Raw genomic sequence first — 20,458 nt, forward strand, 5'->3', positions numbered from 1 at the left:
CTTACTTCCATCTTGTATATACATTGCCTTTTGTTATTTAGTTCATTCTGTCTTATGCAAATATTGTACTGTGCTAAATTACCCTCAGAATTCAGGCTTCATCTGAGTTTGCTGCATAGCTTTCCTTAGCATAATGTGTGAACCAGACCCACGACTGATACTCTGATGGAAAAAATACTTGTGCTGTGGGTTATAAAGCGGTAATGCATAAAATAGTTACCACATTCTTCCTTTAGAGAATTCTCCTATAGCATGGCCCTGAAAAGAGATGAGAGAATGGAATTAAGGAAAACAGAGTGCAAGTATTGGAGGAGGAATCTAGCCAGGAGGTTAGTGCTCACATTCTAGCCTTAAGTTACAATATCTCTTATAGCAGTAAGTAATTATCAGCTCTTGGTAAGGGTTTTGCTACATGAACCATCTATGTAATGATATAAGTATTCCCTTAGGAATGGTAACATTTGGTATTTAGAAGCTTTCACCTAGGAAGAGCATTTGGGCCATGATTGTATGAAATAAAATGAGAAGGAATTCTTTAAAAATGTTACTGTGTGTTTATGTCTAGGTAACAAAACAAACCCAGAACACAGCAGTAGCAGCTGGCCAGAGGACTGCTTGGTGTTAAGCTTCTTAGAAGTTGTATTTCCATGGTGCTTAATTTCACAGAGGTGTAGCTGAAGATGAGATTAAAAGATGTAAATTTGATGTCAATCTGTGCTTAAGACATAGTTGCTAAATTGGAAGTAATGGCAGAGCATTGATTAGATAATCCTTGTATAAATTAGCCTACTGCTTCTTCCCAGAAACTGATTTTAAGGTCTATGGGTATGCATTTAATATGCAGAAGGACGGGAGCTGAGCCACATATGGATTCCTGCAGCCCTTTAGTTTTCTCTTGGTATTTTCCTGAATGTGTAAAGACTCAAAAGGACTCAGAGGAGGAGAAATACACACTGGTGCACACTGACTTGCGTGAACCCACGCAACTGCTTCAACTCTCTGATTTTTTACAGTCCAAGATGGGGCACAGAGCAAAGATAAGCATAACTCCTGACAGCTGAACCTGTCAGAGTCAGGCTATGAGGGAGGGGCAATTTTCTGCTGTTCCCCCCATTTGTCATTCAGATATAAGGATATAACTGAATGCTTCCTTTGAAATGAAACTGACTAGACTGGAAATTGCCTAATGCAATCTACTCAATTTCAACACCCCATTGATAGGTTGGGACCAGGACCAGGAACCACTTGGCCTTATACTAAGAGAAGAAAGAGGCCTGCCTCATTAAGATTTCCATTATACTTACAGAATTACCAAGCTGTTGTTTAGATCAGGGCAAGGGCTACCATCATGATGGAACTGTTGCAATGTTCCAGAGAAATAAAATTTTACATGCAGCCTCTGCTTCTCCTGGCTTTCATATTTTTAGACCAGCACAATCTTGATTCATTGCTAAAGCCAAGACTGTTCTAATATGAAGGAAAAATGTCCCATTTTCATATACCTGTAACATTTAGGTCTAGCACAATGGAACTACCCACAAACAGAAGTATCCAATATTTGAAAGCATTCTACAACATCTGTGGAAATATTTTAATTTTCCTGTCAATGAACTCAATATGCACCTCAGTTACCCAGATAGTCTGCTTTCACATGTGTTTTTTGGAATTCAAGCCATGATGTCACATCTCTCCTTCCAAATGATGGCTCAGCAAAAGGCAAAGTAACCCATTTGGTTGCAAAAGCTTAGACGTTACAGATGAGAAAACCTTCAGATGGGGAGGAGCGGGAGGGAACAGGGTTTTGACAGACAAGCAAGGATGTGCTTTCCCACATCTGATTTGTTTATAACAATCTCTCACACTGCACAAGCCAGAATACTTAGTTCATCTCTTCCTCAATGTCCCATTTTTATCTTGCATGAGAATTTCAGTTGGAGATGTTATGAGAAAGGAGGTAAACCTGAGTCTTTTCCATCATTGCCTCGTAGTACTTCTAAGACATCACTTTGAAGACTTCTAAGATTTCCAGGACATCACTTTGAAGACCCCCATATTAACAGACAGCACCACAAAACTGGCACATTTGATGACCATATGCATTTTTATGCTTTCAATTTGTATTTTTTGTAATTATTCTCTTATTTCTAATTTGTATAACCCCGTTAGCCCCACTTCTAGATTATTGCAAACCACTTCTTAAACATTATTGACCAAGACAGAATATTAGTTTAAGTGTTGTGTTAATACACACAAAAACATTTATGTTAAATAACCTAATTATTTTTCATCCAACCCCTCCCAGAACAATGGAAAGCTACTCGTATGTCTGGTGTGCTGGAAGTCATGAATTGATTACTGTAATAATAGCACATAGGTTATGTGCTTACAAAAGCCCAGTTGAAGTTTCCCATTTAGAACCACTTCTCATTCACTGTAAGATGATAAGCAGCAGGTTTCTAATAAATTTTTAAACAGAAATCAGCATTCAATCTATTTAATAATTCAGTAAGTTGCATTAATTAAAAAACTGAAATGCCACCGAGAAACAGAGTTAACTCAGATAAAATGTTTCTCCTATTCCAAATCATGGTTTGAAAGATTATGAACAAGGTGGGCAGACACTTCCTTTTTCCCTCATCTGATCGATTTCATGAGTAATTTCCTATTTAATCTATGCTGTCACCGTTGAACAAATTACAGAATGTTGGGTTCTCAAAACACCAATATATCCTTTATCCTGCCCATGGATTTCTAAATGAAAACTAAGCCCATTAAGAAAATATTTGCTCCAGTTTAATGATGTCTCCCTTGGCTAGCTCAGACCATAGAATACTCTTTTTCTTCCATTAGAGAGTCTCTATTCAAGTTGGTTGTTTAATGTTTATTTCTGCATGTACAGCTGTCCAGCAATTTTTGCCTAAAGTACTTTCAACTGAGACAGATAGGTTCACACAGGGACACTATGCTTTAACTATGGTGTGTTCAGTATGCTTTAGACTCCTGGTTTTAAAACAGTGCCTAGGTTCATTAAAGAAGTCAGCCCAAACAAATTACTTTATGTTTTGTTCACTTTATGCATCTGGTCACTTATCCTGGACTTCAACCTCCCTTGACTCCTTAGCCTGCCCAATGGCAAGAGACTGTGGGAATGTTAAACAACTGGAGGATACCAGGTTGCTTGTCCCTACTTTAGTGGGATGTGTAAACCTAGACAGTAGTTAGGAGGGTGTGATGCAACTTCTAAAGCTGCAGCTGTGCTACAGTGTTATAATTTTGTATTAACTATATCTAAAGTCAACAGAGGAATGTAGTAAATGCAGCTACTTATATTTATAACAAGGAAGCAAGTAGCCGAGTTCATCAAAGGAAAAACAGCCACAGAAGATGTAGAGGTGTCAAACATGCATAATTACAATACATTAAAAGCTTCTTAGAGAAGACGATGGTTGTAGGGTTCTGCACAATCTTAGTCCCCCCTGCCCTTTCCCAGTGTGGTTCCCAAATATGAACACATGAACAAAGAGGTTTATGGACATACAAGGCAGTCTGTATTGCTAACAAAGTGTTTATACCAGCAGGGATTCAATTCTCCCAGACCGAAATCTGTACAGACGTCATGCTTTCACTTGAACAGCTATTCCTTTCTAGTGCTAGGCTAGAACCAGGCTGGACAGGTAGTAGCCAAGATGAAATGAAATGAAAGCAAACAAGGCAGCAGGGAAGACAGCAAGAAAGAAGGTCACCTTCTCATGCTGCCTGGCCTGGCCTGAAAATCAGGTCAAGATTGTACAGGATAACCTCATAAATTTTAAAGAAACCTTGAATATGCTCACCCCCTGTCTAGCTCACCCAATGGGCATCTCAAAAGTACCTTCTTAACATCATGGATCACATTTCCCACATGACAGTAAACTAGCATTCTGGCTTTTAAGCAACAATATGAATGAACTGTATGTTTACAAATGCAGCCCTTTTACTCCAACTTTGTTCTTCGCTTTGTGCAAACTGGTAAAATAACCAAGCAGAGGCAGTTTAGCCTGAAAGCATAACAAGGTTCATGCATATAAACAAGCTAGGATCATACTGCAGCTTTAGCCCTTGTCTAAGGGCTGAAGCTGGTGAAACAGGAACCAGTGGTTTCTAGTCTATGGAGGACCACTACATAAGCAATCCAAGGCAAGTATCCTTTAACGTGAAAAAGTGGGAGAAAGAAATTCAAGAGTTTAAACGTTGGAGCATAGATATGCAGTATAAAGGTTCTGACCGCTTTGCATTGCAGCAGGCAATCAACTGTTGTGTTAGAGCTTCATTCTTATTGCAATAGAAGTCCCAAACTTGCCAGGTCATGTCTGGAAATCGTCTGCCAAGTATAGCCAAGAGCTGAATTAATGTTAAGTATCTGGAGATTTGTAACTTATTGGTTAGCCCAGGTGGGAAGCCTGGCAGCTAATGCTTAATGGTGGCTAAGAAACTATGGCTTATCATCTCATGTTTGAACATCAGTCTAAACTCTTCCACCTAGCCTTTTTTACCTGCTTATGTAAAGGGAAGGATAAGTGGGGAGAAATGGGGAGGGTACACCAGCACAGTATTGTTCACATTTTCCTTTATTAAGCTAACATTCATAGCTTATTGTTTCCTATATTCTTGCAATAGAGATTACAAATTATATTGAGAAACAGCAGGGGTGTCTGGGGGAGGATCAGAAAAGTTAAGATGGTGGCTGTGACCGTAAGATTGAAACTCTGCCCCTTTTTTATGTGCGTTGCATATAAAAAGGGGGTGGGGTTTCAATCATGTGGTCATTGTGGCCACCATCTTGACTTTCTTTTTTATCCCCCCACCCCAAACAATCCCTGAAGAACCAGAAGAGAGAAGTGATTTCTGTGAAAAAAGGAACACTGGAAAAGGTGAAATAAGTTTTTTTAAATGTTTCTACTAAATTCTGAAGCAGCAATAAATTCCAAGGAAAGAAAAGATGTATGGTAGTCTTTTTTTTTTTAATTACCAGTACAGTGGAACCTCGGGTTACGAACGCCTCTGTTAACGAACTTTTCGGGTTACGATCATCTCCGGCCGCAAAAATTTACCTCAATTTGCGAACTCCGCCTCGGGATACGAGCAGGATACGCGGCCATTTTCCCTCCCGTGACACGGTCCGTGGCCATTTTTCCGCCCCTGACACGTGGTCCGCGGCCATTTTCCGCCCCTGACACGTGGTCCGCGGCCATTTTCTGCCCCTGACACATGGTCCATGGCCATTTTCCGCCCCTGACACATGGTCCGTGGCCATTTTTCCGCCCCTGACACATGGTCCGCGGCCATTTTTCCACCCCTGACCTGTGGTGATAGGGAGGGGGACTCTCCCTCCAAGCAATAGCCGCCTCTCTGTCCTCCACGCCAGAACAGATTAACGGTAATTACATTGAACCTTATGGGAAAATTTCCTTCGGGGTGCGACCAATTCGGGGTGCGACCAGAGTCACGGAACGAATTAAATTCGTAACCCGAGGTTCCACTGTACATTAGAATGCCTGAAATTGAAAAGCTACCTCACAGTTATCCTATGTTACTTACCAGCCTTCCAAGATGTAAAGCTGGCTGGAGGATTTCAGTCAACAATCTTTTTGAAAAAAAAGGATCCCATTCTTAGAAACCCAAGAACAGTACCACATATACTACTACTACTGGTTATTTTTACATAAATACATTAAAACCAAGAGGAAAAATCAGGCAGAAACAAAGCAAATATTATCTCCTTTAAACTGCAGCCATCTTTGGAGCCTAACACTATAAATAAATATATTTAATATAATGCCCTGGTGTCTGATTATAAGGAAATATGTATTTAATAATAGTCAGAAGAATATTAATTGATACAAATGTGTAAGATTCTGTGAATGAAAAAAGGAAGAATACTCAAGTTCATTATTTTCTACCTAATGTAGCTGAATTTATGCTGATTATTTTTGTATAATCAATGAATAGATTAAATTAAATTAACTGAAGATGTAATCTTATAGTCCTTAAAGAAGCATTTAAGGATCCATAGGATGCATAAGAATTTGTCCTCCAAAACACAGGAAGTATATAGGACTGTCATGTAAATATTACTGGGCAAAATTTGAATATACAACTTTTTTTTTTTTTTTTTTTTTTTGCAAAAGTACATTTTAGGAGATCTTGAAGTCTGCTTACTCATTCAAGAATTAACTTCACTGAACAAGAGAACTTTCGCCCAAGTAGTTACATTCAGGATGCTGTCAATTCAAGGAAGGTGACATTAGAGTGAATTTGCTCAACCCCTTGATTATCAGAATGCTTAGACTTGAAAAAAGTTATAAATGTCTACTTAATTTAATTAATATAGCATATACAGGCAATGTTGTCTTTTCCTTCAAATGTTAGTCATAACAAAACAGCTTCCACAGCTTTAGTTCCTTTAATGCAACTCTATTGTCTTCAGTGACAACTTTCATAGTTAATATGTGGAATTCACTGTCAAAAACGACGATGGCTTTAAAAGGGGATTAAATAAATTAATAAAGGAGAGATCTGTCAAGGGGTATTAGTTTGGAAGATGCGTTGTTACCTCTGAGTTGGGAGTAGCATCCAGGGGAACAGTGGCGGAAGAGGGTTACATCTCCAATTCCTGCTTGTGAACAGAATAATCTGGTTGGCCATTGTGAGAAACGAAGGCTGGAGGAGGATGGTCCTTGGCCTGGTGCAACAAGGTTATTCTTCTTTCAAAACCTCCATCTAGCACCCACGTTCTTTCCAACTCAGCCATGCTAAGATTATTTACACTGCTTGGCATCTGGCATAGAATTGCTATCTTTCATTCATTCATGCTGTGGTTATATCACTTATTTTTACTAAAGATTTTAAAAATTTGTTTCCTGGTTGCAACTTCCTTTTTTAAAAAAGCATTTTTTAATCCAAAGAATGGGCTGCATAAATTAATTTACCTTTCTCCACACACATAACTTTATCATATCTATTAGTATGGGCTGCGGATAATGGGATAAGCTCAACTTGGCATTGAGACACATCAAGTGGTTGGGGAGGGAGAATTGCTGAAGTCTACAGGAATTCATTTTCTTTCTGTTTGTAGCCTATAATAAGCACTGAGGACCACTTGTCTGGGATTCTAAAGATGTCTTGCTCAGCTTGTTACTCAGGCGTCTTCCTACCTGGACTGATGGCAACATTCTTACAGTTGAAGACTCCCTAAACTGCTGGTTCTGGGAGACTTCAACATACAGGCCAAAACTGCCCTGGTTAAAATAGCTTAGGATTTCACAGGACAACCACAGATCCTTCCCAACTTCTTACCAGCCTGGCATGAATACCTGCCTGTGCTTTTTGGTTTTTGCTCTTTAGTTTTGACTTAAACCTGCATAAGCAATTTTCTTCTATAGAGATGAGACAGGAACTATTGGGAGGGTCTGCCTTTGGAGACTAATGCATTCCAGATAGTCCTGGAGAGGGACACTCCTGCTGAAACACTGGTTACTCTAAATACAGAGGTGGTCAACATGATGGCTCCCAAGCATCACTGCCCACTTTGCAGAGTCCACTCAACCTTCTGATACATATTCAAATTGAGACCGAGGAAGAAAGATGGATGATGACTGAAACACAGGTGGAGGTGATTTAATACTAGCAAGAGCTCATTATCAAGCCAATTCTGGAGTGACACTGGAGACAAAAAAAGCCACTTTTCATCTTTCTCATTGGGTCATCTTAAGTTACTGAGTTATCCGGCAGTTTTTCCAAATGGTTCAGATTTCTTGGGATCTAGTTTAACAGGAAATTTAGCAGAATCCTCAGTAGATCACTAAGTATTTATAATTACTTAGATTCTACAGTTTTAATAGGTCAGTTGATCAGTGCAGGGAACAATCTGGTTGGATTCTTTTGAATGAATTTCAGTTTATAAGGTTTGATGATGTAGATAAGCATCTGTTCAACACTTGCTCCTAAGGGTTTATTACAACAAGTAAGAAGGGATTAGATCAGCTGGATTTAGTTATAAATTCCTCCTTACAAGAAGGAATGCTCCCAAACTCAACAAAGGAATTCATAATGAGACCAGTCCTGAGAAAACCATAATTACACCCAAAAGATTTACATAATAACTGCAGGACAGTACCTAAAATAACTTTCCTAAACTATGTTCCACTTGAAAGCTGATCAGCTCCAGGCATCCTTAAATGAAATGGAGTTTTAGATTCATGTCTGTCAGATTTTAGACTGGGTTTTGGCACTGAAACAGACTTGGTTACTATGTGGGATGATCTTTTCTAACAGAAAGATTGGGAAAGCGCAACTCAGTTGATTCTGACTTCTCAGAGGCTTTCAATACCATTATTATTACCACCATTATTTTAACACCATTATCTTTTGCATATGGTATTGGTTTGCATGTTGTCCGCCCTAGTGATAAAGCTAAAAACTTCCCATATGAAATTTCCTAATTTCCCTCTAATCCAACAATCCATGAATTGGAAAGCTGTTTACAAACCCCAAGCCCTACTTTTTTTTTTTTTTTGGTTTACAAAAAAATCTAATAAAAACAGGAAGAAAATAGTCAAAAGGTGATTACCTGATGCTGGCCCCATATACAAACTGGAATCATTGCTGTCCCCACCTTCCTCCCATAAATACTGAGACTGAAGGACCTTGGAGTCTTCCTTTTCCTCACTGAAAAAGCCTGAACCAGGTGAGACTTGCAGGGCACCAGGACCAAAATCAGGCTCAGATAACTCTAAGTTGGTCTGATCACTGGAATCCAGAGACTTAAAGTGGGACATTGTTATGAAGTCCACCAAAGAAGTTGAGCTCAGACCTTCAGTACCAGAGTCTTCCGACATAGCAAGGCAACTGCACAGACAGCCTGTAAAACAAGAACCACATCAGTTTTAGCTTGTGTGATGTATGCAGAACATAGAAGAAACAAACACTGTCTGTAGGGTCTCAAAAACAGCCACATATTCATAGCGCTATAGAAAGTTTTTTTAAAAAATCCTTTTTATATCACTATGTTCCCAAGGTAATTGCACAGTAATGATGATGGATATGCTACCTGGGGGAAGGTCATTCTCAAGTGCAAAAAATACATTGCATTTATTGCTGGGAAAAATAATATATTGCTACCATGGAATCAATTTGAAGGAAGAGCTTTAAACTATACACAGACTCAGTAGACAACCCTGTATATGTCTAAGCTGAAATGCCTGTTTGCTCTCAAAAGGTTTTAAAGAAATACTGAAATGCTACCCATAGTTGCATGAATTTGTGGCTGTATGCATGGATGTAACTATATACATTCAGAAGTATCTATGACAATATTTGTATCTTTCTAATTCCCATCTAATATGGAAAATTAAGCAGTATCAAATTCATAGTCATACTACTCCTTAAAAGGGCCATATTACTGTACTATGGGCTTAAGTTCCAAGATTCACTCTTGCAAACCTAAATACTGGTTTCCTAGACTAAAGTGTTCCTAGTTTGGTCAATACTTTTGGTCAACCTTAAGTCACTATATTAGTGCAACTTCTAAAATCCAGTTTCTCTTTCCAAGATCATCTTCAATTATTACACTGTCAGTTAACAGTCCACTGTTCATTCCAAATATTCTACAGACAGATCTTTCATTAATTTGGGACTGTAATTCACTGTAAAAGAGTCACCCTTGAAAGAATTTTTTCCTCTACTTGAAAGGCCAAGCTTGCTCAGATAAAGAATGCACGTAACTCTCTTTTCTGGCTGAGTCAGATAATGGATGGTGTATACTATGCAAAACTAAGAATTACAGCCTGACTTATTTAGACACAGCATTGTTGTCCATATTCTAAAACCCTATTTTTAAATATATATGTGTTATATTCTGTTTTCTTGAATAAATTCTTTTTTAAAAAAAGAAAAATTAAACCAACAGGAATGTTGGTAACCAGAGCAGTCTTTGGATTAGATTTAGCTGTATATGTAGACAGTGCGAAAACAGAAAAAGAATCAATAAACACTTAATTCTGGAAACTTGAATAGTAAGAAGATGCCCATTTATCTAATGCTTATCTGAAAGAGAGTTTTCACAACTGCCTCAACATTATTTTTGGAAATCTTTATTGCTCCACGCTCAGGTTCTTCTCCTCCCACTGCAATCATGTATCTCATCTTAGATCAATAAAACAAAATTAGCCAGAAGGAGAGTAACTTAGACAAAGGCAAAGGCTTCAGAAAGCAGAAGTATGACAGAGTCAAGCAACCCTGAAAGAAAAATCCCTGCAGAACAAAGCAGCCAACCAAGACATCTCTGGGCATCCCAGGGGACAGCAAACTTTACCGAGTGTTATTTGCACATGGCTGAGTCAGTCAGGCACTCAGATCAAAACATTTCCAAATATGCTCGATTGTAGAACGTATCTTTGCAGGTCAGATTATATTTTGCTTCAATGCTCTTCTGGTTTGGTCTACAAGGAAGCTACAAAAAGAAAAGAGGGTGGCAGAATTGTGTCTAGGATTGTTTTTATCCTCACACAGCAGCTGTCACTCTGCTATTATTAGCACTATAGCAGCATCCAGAAAACCCTGGAAGCAAGGAATAAAAACATTGGGCTAGGGTTATAAACACACATGCAAGCGCATAAGCATACTGGTTATTTCCAAAGCAAACGAATCCTGTTCATCTCCCTGAGTAATGGAAGGGTAAACTGCTACAATGGCTGGGATCCTTTAATTTTCAAATTCAGCACCACTAGCCATTCCCCATTTACCCATGACCTTCAAGTAAGAATGGAGCACAAGCAGCCATAAGTAGCCATATAACCCCCATATATTTGGGCTTGAACAATGGCAGGGCCAATCGCCAGAGCTACTTGTTTATATTGCACTAGTACTGATGCTAGAATCTAATGCTGGTCTGGAAGACGCAGGTCAAGCTTAACTCCTAAGGACACCACAGAGACATCCATGTAGTCTTCTTGGCAGCAGTATGAAAGTGGCTTGCCATTACCTTCTACCAGAATGTTTTTTTCAACTTCCAGGTCCAGCCTAACAGCCCCGGGATTCTCTGGAGGTAGCTACGCAAATACTAACCAAGATTGACCCTGCTTAACTTCTAGATCCTCTAGCAGCTGCCACCTGCTCAAATGAAGGACATATATTGGTTCTCTGTCGCTCAGTTCTATTGCATAGGTTCATCAGATGCAAACATACATCATAATTTTTGTTATAGGGAACAAAAGCACAAAAAAATTAAATTCTTCTACTGGTCATTTCATATGCAAGAAAAATGGGAGTTGCCACATGCAAACATGGGACAGAGCTAAGGCAAATCCCAGATCCCTGATGCATGTATTTATAGTATAAGTATAGGAAAGTCTCCCTTGAGCTGAGTTTGACTCCCTTGACTTTATCAATATGATCATTTAAGTTGTTTTGACAACAGTACAGAAGTAATTTGCCATTGCCATCTTCTGAGATTAAGCATATATTTACTTTGTGCCTATGAATATCCAACATTTATGAATATCCAACATGTTTTCATGTACTGGTAAAAATGCAGTCTTGAAGGAATTATTAGTCTTCTCATTCTTCTTAAAGTATTACCATTTGAAATACAAACCACCAAGTGTTGTTTGATTGTGGTGGGATATAAATGCAATAAACCAGCAAATAAATATCAATTCCAATATAAATTCCTAGGAAGCTAGCAACAGAATTAAACTTACAATCTGTATCTTAATAGAATGAACCAGAATGAATAGTTGTCTTGCATTAAAAAGGAAAAGCAGTGGTTCTCTATTTTCTATTCCAACCAGATTTGATTTATGTCAGATTAGATATAGCTCCCTTTCCAGTGCAGCACTGAATATGTTTTACTCCTAAATTAATTCTGCTGAGTCTGAAAAAGTTGACTCTTTGATACGCATGTTTAGAATTGCAACTGTAGGCCAACAAGTAGTATGAGGGACTTATCAATCTTTTGACTGAAAGCTTAGAAAAGTCCTGTATGTTTTTGTTCATTTAATTATTATGTTGAATATGATCATCAGCATCTCTTGCTCAAAATATACTTTAGAAGCATGATTACATGAAGGAACAAATTGCATACTTGACCTCATGAGTCTCTGTTTACATTTAAACAGATCCACTGGGACCACTTCAGACCTCTCTATTTATCACTCCTTCTCTGTTCTCCATGCATGCCCTATAAAAGGTCTAAAGTTGAATTAAACCCCAGGCACTTGTGATGAACCTGGCCTGCAGAAAAACTAATCCCATTAGTGTAGGAGATCAGTTCTCAGCAGTTTATTTACCCTCATTTAATACTGAACTGTCTACCTAGTTTAAACTCCTTAAGATGCACGATCCTATTTACCAAGAAAGATTACTATCTTGGTAAGATAAAATTACACTAATGAAAATACAAAAGAGAATAATTGGGGAAGAACTGTATACTTTCAGCACTGGTTTCAATCTGGAGTTTAATTCAAATATAGATTTACCTCTTCGTTTTACAAGAGGGGGGAGGTATCAGAGAAAATGATGTATAATTGTGAAACTCTGCTTTTGTAAAACTGACTTTTAGTCTTAATTGGAGCATGAGCCAGGTAAGATTAAACAAAACAAAATATAAATACATGTATCCAGTTGGACTATCACAAAATGGAGCTTTGTACAGTACCTTAAAAGCAGAATCCGATAATATCAACCTAGCCACACAGCTCAAGCACATCACAAAGGGATGCTATGGGAAAGGAGTGTGTCTGTGACTTAACTGCCTTCCATATATTTAGAAGTCACAGCAAGGCTCTGAGAAGGAGAGAAACTTTATTAGTGCTTTAGTGATTGTGGAAACGGCTCACAGAATTCAGCTGGGAAAGTGGGTGCAGGCAAGGTCAATTCCCCCTGCAAAATAAGGACTGGGGAAGAGAGAGGAAATCAAAATTCCACCAATGGGGGCAAGGAGATTACAGCAGTAGGACTGTAGTATGTCGCTTACCCAGGATGGATATCAAAGAAAGAGAGGCTTGTTCCTCAGGCTAACAGCTGTGCGGGGGGAGAGCTCATTCTAAGAGGATGGCAGATGCAAGGGCACCTCCCAAGCAATGAAACAGTAAGAGCAAAGAACAAAACTCCCAAGGAAATACTAATCCGGCTGTGGAGCCAAAAGGAGGTCTGTCTGAAGGAACCACCTGTCAGATGGATCAAGTCAGGAGGCTTAAGGCCGGAGTCATGTCGGGAGGTGGACTAACTGAGGGCAAGAAGAGAGCTAGACCAAGGAATCTAGCAAATGCCCGAGGAAGAAAAAATCAACAGAAGTTAATTAAAATCTGCAGAAGGAATGTCATAAGATTTATACTCAAAGAGTCTAGAAATGATGTGAGGAGCACAACTCCTTTGACAAAGCCCACTTCATCATGAAGCATAAATGCTTTATGCTGAGCAAAAGAGCAGCCTGAAAGGCAGGGTTTAACTTAGTAGCACAGTACTTTATAATGAGTATTGTCTCTAGGCTTACCATCAAAGAAAGCAAAAAGAAACAACCCAGGGAGTTAGAAAGGGTTTATAAGCTTCCTATCTGACAAACTCACTATGGGAGACACTTTAGTCTGATGGAATATGAAATCCTCTACCTTGATCAGGAGTAGAAACTGCAGGCCTTCTGGATGCTTTGCACTACAAATCTGTAGAGGGCAGAGGCAATGGTCTTGAAGGGCAGGCTACCAAGACAACATTCAGATAAAAGAGGGCTAAAGCCCAGGGCAGAAATGTAACCTGAGAAAACATCTCACACAAGGTCCTTCCTAGTTCTCATGAAGATAAAAGGAGGGAAGGAGGAACCATGTTCAGACTTGCAAGGTTCTGTTAATATATCTTTACAATAAAAGTTGCATTGGCCTACATGACTTTGGTTTCCTAGTCTGGTCTACCTTGAAGGTCTCAGAATCCCTGACATATTGCTGATTAAGGGAGTTGAGTACAGTAGTTTGTAAAATATAAGGGAATGTTAGCAAACAGAATGGAAAAGAAGGTAACCATAATATATCCATCTCTCAGGTACCACCTGGCATTGCATTCCACTCTACAGCTCAGCACTCCTAGATTTACCCTCATATAGCCTGTTAGGCTACTCTTGTATGCGTTGTAGCACATTGCTATGCCACCATGATTTCCCCCTCCCCAATTCTCCATTTTACGGAACATTAACAAAGGCAGTAGATTTCTCAGATGCGGGAAAAATCACCATTTTCCAGATGACCAGATGCCTAAAACTAGAAGGTTTCCTACCCCTTGAGTAGTTCTATAGAAGAGGGAATCAAAGGAGGTGAAGCTTCCCACTTCAGGACCAGCATACAGAGCAGAGTAGATCTGAATAAAGGATATATCCCAACTACAGATTATTTCAGCTATAATAGATCCAATATGAAACTGTAAGGTGGGTTTCTTTTCTAATTTGATTGATTGATTGATTGATTGATTGATTGATTGATTGATATGGCCACCCATCTCAACTACATGACTTTGGGTGGCTGAAAACATTAAAAACAAATAAAAATATATACAATACAAAAAATAAAATAAGAAATAAAACATGCAGCTGCTGGAGAATCATAAAAAGCCTTCAGCATAGCCAAGAATCAGACTCCATCCCACACCTGGGGCCCCAGGCTCGGGCACAGAACCAGGTTGCCAAAGCCTTACGGAAGGCCAGCAGGGTGGGGGCCAAGCTATTCTCAGGAGAGATGATGTTCCAGAGAGTGCGGGCCATGGCAGAAAAGACTCTTTTTCAGGGCCTTGCTAACTGACATTCCTTGCATCCTGATCTTAATCTGATCTATGTTTTTCCCCCTTATCCTTTCCTTTTATTCCTATTTTTTTTCCCTTTCTCAAACACAGAACCCATTTCTTTCGTATAAGGGATTTCAGAGTAGTTGCTAATCCCTCAGATAGAATCATAGAATAAGCATATTCTCAATCTAACTGCGTACATAGCCCACCTAAATGGAATAAAAGTTCATATACCTATTTTACTCTGTTTATCACATAAAATGTTAGCTATCATTTAGCAATTTACCACTGAATTTGGGGGGGTCATCTTAGAAGCCTTGGGAATGGCAAAACAGGTCTAGGAAGCCACATGAAGCCCCCGAGCTGCTGGCTGTCTGCATTTGGGTTGGAGGCATATAATACTACTGCATACTTACAGCATTACCAGCACAGATATCCTGCACAAGCCAATATGGCATCAGGACACGTGAGATGTCATTACCCCCCAGCACCTCCATGGATTGCCAGGATTACAAGGGATACTTAGTGGAAGATTAAACAAACAAACAACAACAAAAACCCAAGATGGAGGCAGGATGAGGGGATTGCATGGATATAATGGCTTGGAAGGAATGATATCTGGATTGTCAAATAATGTTAATGCAGTCTAAAGTGGTCAGGTAGAGGAACTAAGTATCCCTAACCTTACTCAAACAGCCAAGAAACATTTTTTTATTGTAAACCTCCCAGAGTCACTTCCTCATGAGCTGGGCAGTGACCAAATTTGAAATATAAACAAACAAACAAATAAACAAACCAATGCAGCCTGCAAAAGAGAAAAATGTCATAGCAACCAGTGCAATCAGTTATCCCAAATACATTTAATACGTAAGGAATTTACTTCAGGAATCAAACTTTGTCTGCAGGCCACTTCCTCCCCCACAGAGACATACAGCACAAGCCATTCCCCTAAGCTTACCAGACAAAGAACCTGGGTAACAAGAAGGCCAGCCCAGGCCTTCTCATTTGCACTAAAATGAGAAACTCCTATCCCTGCTCCCATGCTTTCAGGGAGGGGGGAGCCGGTAAAAAGGCAGAAGAGCAGAGAAAATATCATCCCACAATTCTAGTGTTAAATAAACATATTTATACATAATGGTGCAAAAAACACCTGCTCATAACATTTGTGTTTGGGGAAGTTAAGAGGGGGTCACTGGTCAATTCTACCTTGCCTGCGAGCTTTATAGGAATAAAGGACTATAAAAAGTCCCCACCGCCACCTTCTGAAGAACTGCCTTTCTCTCCTGCATCTTTCTGTTTAAGTGGAATTATCTCTGCTAGGGGAAAAAAATCACAAAAAGGAAATAAAACATGATGAAAGATGATTAAAGGATAACAACATTGTTTGGTTGCCCCGTGGAAAGGGAAATGGACTGAAAACACACTTTAAAAGGTATGAATGGAAACAAGCCTTCATGTTTTTATCAGTTTGTCTTGACTTTTTCCTGTTCAGTTGAAAGTATAAAAAAATAAAATTCAGTAAAGTAAAATAAAATGAAATGAAATGAATTGTATTGAGAGCTCAGGGTTCTGTATAAATGAATACAATCAGTTCAATGTGTGAGAAGGCAGGGAGAAGTGAGGGCCTCAAATGAACCATGTTTGCTAGGGGAGAGCGCTGTGCACCATGGGGCAGCCTTGGGGGGGACGGCAGGAGGGAGGAAATACTGTAGGCAGGAGGCACGTTCGCACCAGAGTGAAGAGAAACGGCAGGGGGCGGCTGTTGGGTCAAGTGGGTATTGCAGTGTGTATTGCGCTGATTGGATTAGGAAGTGAAATGTCTGCGGTTTTGCGGTTAATTAGCGGCGCTCCGGGGCGGTAAAAAAAGGTGAGATTGTGAGCCAAGCCCTCTTAGGAGGGGGAGGACAGATAGGGGGTATAAAAACCTGTCAGACCTTGTTTCGGGGTTCCTCCATTGCTGCGGGAGGGACCCACCTTTGCAAACGTGCCCAATAAAAAAACTTCTGTCTACTGGACAAACCAAACCTGTGTCTGTCGTTTTCTGACAAAATTGGCGAGCCAGCCAGGAGTCCTCGACATGGACTGGACTGTGGGGAACCGGTGAGTAATTGGCCGTAACACCCCGTTGAGGTGTCTCCCGTTTTCCCTGGAGTCGGGTCCGGGACGGGACTCCAATCGCCAGTCAGACAGAAGTAAAGAGGAAGTCGGTCGACGAGGGGACCTCCGGGAGGTCTGGTGAGTACAGTCTACCCATAATCTCGGGGAGATTAGCGTGGTTACGAGGCGTTGGATGCCGCAAGGGGACAGAAGAGTCCGGGACCTTCTGTAAGGTGGGAAACGTAGTCAGGAAGAATGGGTAAGGCGCAGAGTAAGAGTGTAAGGCCAGGGGCCAGTGGGAAAAACGCAGTAGGGGGAATCCCCACGGATTCTCCATTAGGACAATTGTTGCAACAATGGGAGACACCCTGGTTGTGTCCATTCACCAGGGGTCTGGAGAAACCGACCATGATAACTTTGTGCACTAAAGAATGGCCAAAATATCCACTAGTGGACCCCGAATTCCCCTACCATTGGGATACTCTTGGAATCCCCAGTAATTACTGGGTGACCCAACTAAAAAACTACATTGTGGAGCATAAATTGTTAACACAGGAACCCTATGTGGAAGTCTGGTTCCATGTTCATTGGGAGGGGCCTCGACCCAAGTTAGCCAAAATTTTTGTCCAAAAAGAACAGGAGGATGAGGAGGACCTCTGGCTGACTGGACCCCAATGGGGGCCGCCACCTCCTCCTCCTCCTCCTCTTCCTACCGCTCCCCCTCCAGCACCCCCACCCTATCCCGGGCTGCGGAAAGAGCTGGACCAGCTGAACCAAGACATTCAGAACTTGCCCTTTATTCTAAGGTCGGCCAGTGCCTTCCCCGTCCAGGAGGTCCCGAATGGAACGAACGCACAGGGGGTGGCCGTCACCAGTTATCTAACGGTTCCCATCAAACCCAGTGAGTTGAGGGAATTAAAAAAGACCCTCCCTCGTATGCAAGAGAACGCCCATACCGCCGCCGAACAATTGGAACTTTTTCTCGGCCTGGTGGAATACTCCTGGGGGGAACTGAATTACATTTTAGCCCACCTCTATACGCCAGAAGAGAGGGGCCAGATTCGGCGAGCCGCGCTCGGGGCTTGGGAGCGAAGGAATGCAAACGTCCCGAATGCCCCGGCCGCGGATACTAAATTCCCTCTGGCAGACCCAAATTGGGATCCCAATAATGCCGCACATCGGCAGAACATGAGAGACATGAAAGAGATGATTTTGGAGGGCATCCGAACAACAGTGCCCCAGGGGAAGAATTTGACCAAGGCTTTTGAGGTAACCCAGGGGAAGGATGAATCGCCCGGAGATTTTTGTGAGAGGATCCGGGTTGGCCTGACCAAATTCTCAGGCGTGACTCCGGACACCCCAGCCTTTGAGACCTTGTTAAAAATGCAGTTCATCACCAAAGCGTGGCCAGACATTCAGAAGAAGATACAAAAACAGGAGGGTTGGACTGAACAGGGGATAGGGGAACTCCTAAGGATTGCTCAACAGACCTATGTGGGGAGGGAGGAGGCGAAGACCAGGCAGAAAACTCAAATGATGATGGCAGCCGTTCAGGCGGCGGCCAAGAATGAGACGAAGGGGGAGGGACTGAGGGAGGCGCGACCTTCTCCCCATCTGGTCCGGGGACCTTGGCCCCGGAGAGGTGGTGTCGACCCCAGGAGGAAGAGGTGGACTGGGGATAGGCAAGGTTGTTTCCGCTGCAGGCGGGTAGGACACTTTGCTCGGGACTGTCAGGTGGATCACCCCACGGGTGAGAGGAGTTTCCCCCTGTACAACTAGGGGGGTCATGGTTCCCCAAGTGGGACCCACGGGGAACCCTTGGTAAACATCACGGTGGGTCCCACCGGCGAGGAACGGCAGTTCCTCGTGGACACCGGAGCCTCTCGAACATCGCTGTGCCAACCGATCCCAGGGATTGCGAAATCCTGGGGCGCGTCGGTATCGGTGATGGGGGTGGGAGGCTCTCCGGTCAAGGCAGACGTACTGGAGGGAGTAAGACTGGAGTGGAATGGGAAGGAGGTAACTGCAGATGTGTTACTGATCCCACAGGCGGGAGTGAACCTGCTGGGAAGGGATCTAATGGGTAGTCTAGGAGTGGAGTTGTGGAATGTGGAACAGGCAGAAAGGATGTGTTTGTTGCGGGAGGCGGACGTGGAGGTTGTGAACCCTGAGGTATGGGCAGGGGAAGGGGGGGCAGGTTGGTTTCGCATTGCCCCAATTAGCATCCCCTTGAAACCGGGGGTGACGGGTTTGCGGCAAGCCCAATACCCGCTGTCCCGGGATGGGAGGCACGGGCTGAAGCCCATCATAGATGGGCTGAGGCGGCAAGGGCTGTTGGAACCGGCTATGTCCCCCTTCAACTCCCCTATCTTAGCTGTGAAGAAGAAGGACAATAGTTACAGGCTGGTGCAGGATCTGAGGAGGGTCAACGATTTGGTCTTGGCCTGGACCCCGGTAGTGCCTGACCCCTACACTTTGATGGGGAAGATCCATCCCAGGGATCGGTGGTTCACGGTGATAGACTTGAAGGATGCTTTTTGGTCATGCCCTCTGGCAGAGGAAAGTAGGGATCAGTTCGCCTTTGGTGGGACGATCCGGAGACTGGGAGGAAGCAACAACTGAGGTGGACGGTGCTGCCCCAGGGGTACACTGAGAGCCCCCTCTTGTTTGGACAGGCATTGGAAGAGAAACTCCAGGGGTTCCGGGCCCCCGGGGGTTCTCGGGTGCTGCAGTATGTGGATGATTTGTTGGTGTCTGGAGAGAAGGAGGTAAAGGTGAGAGAAGACCCAGTGGCTTTATTGAACTGGTTGGCTGAGGAAGGATTGAAGGTGTCAAAAGGGAAGGTCCAATTTGTGGAAAGGGAGGTCAAGTATTTAGGACATGTACTCCGGAAGGGCGAGAAGTTGATTGATCCTTCTCGGGTACAGGGGATAATGCAGTTGAAGCCCCCTCATACTAAAACGGAGGTGCGGCGGTTTCTGGGTCTAGTAGGATATTGCCAGCTATGGATAGATGAGTACATGAGCAAGGCTCAGTTTCTGTATGAGAAGTTGAAAGGATCATCTGACAGGGTAGAATGGACAGACGGGGACCCAGAAGAGTAGGGAGAATTACGAAGGAGCCTGGTGACGGCCCCGGCTCTGGCTCTACCGAACCTGGCCCTCCCCTTTCACCTGTACGTTACAGCCCATGGGGGAACCGCCATTGGAGTGCTGACTCAGAGACGGGCTGGGAAATATCAACCAGTGGCCTTCCTGAGCAAAGCCCTAGAACCGGTGGTGAGGGGATGGCCGACTTGTGTGTAGGCGGTGGCTGCCGCTGCTGTGCTAGAGACAGAAGGGAAGAAACTCACTTTTGGGAGTCCCGTGATTGTCCATTCACCCCATCAGATCTTAAGTGTGCTTAGTCAGCAGGTGGCTGCTTGGATGACAGAAGGAAGGATGTTGAAATATGAGACAGTTCTCTGGATAAGTCCTGATGTGGTGGTAGGAACAGACAGGAATTTGAACCCAGCAGAGTTTCTTGCGGGGGAGCGGAAAGAATGGGAGCCGGCGGAGCA

The 20,458-nt window shown here is 42.2% G+C and overlaps 1 protein-coding gene across 1 annotated transcript in view; it reads right to left on the reverse strand.

Moving 5' to 3' along the window:
- PODXL2 (podocalyxin like 2) overlaps positions 1 to 20,458 on the reverse strand; it is a 64,773-nt gene that overhangs the window by 28,664 nt on the left and 15,651 nt on the right. The window contains exon 2 of the mRNA XM_088134790.1: positions 8,609 to 8,899. Coding sequence (XP_087990916.1) covers positions 8,609 to 8,899 — 291 coding nt within the window. The remainder of the gene's footprint in view (positions 1 to 8,608; positions 8,900 to 20,458) is intronic.

Source organism: Python bivittatus, unplaced genomic scaffold (assembly GCF_059951505.1).
Source record: "Python bivittatus isolate LINGU-HERP-01145 unplaced genomic scaffold, Pbiv_v1 ctg000080_np1212, whole genome shotgun sequence".
NCBI classification, from domain to species: Eukaryota; Metazoa; Chordata; class Lepidosauria; order Squamata; family Pythonidae; genus Python; species Python bivittatus.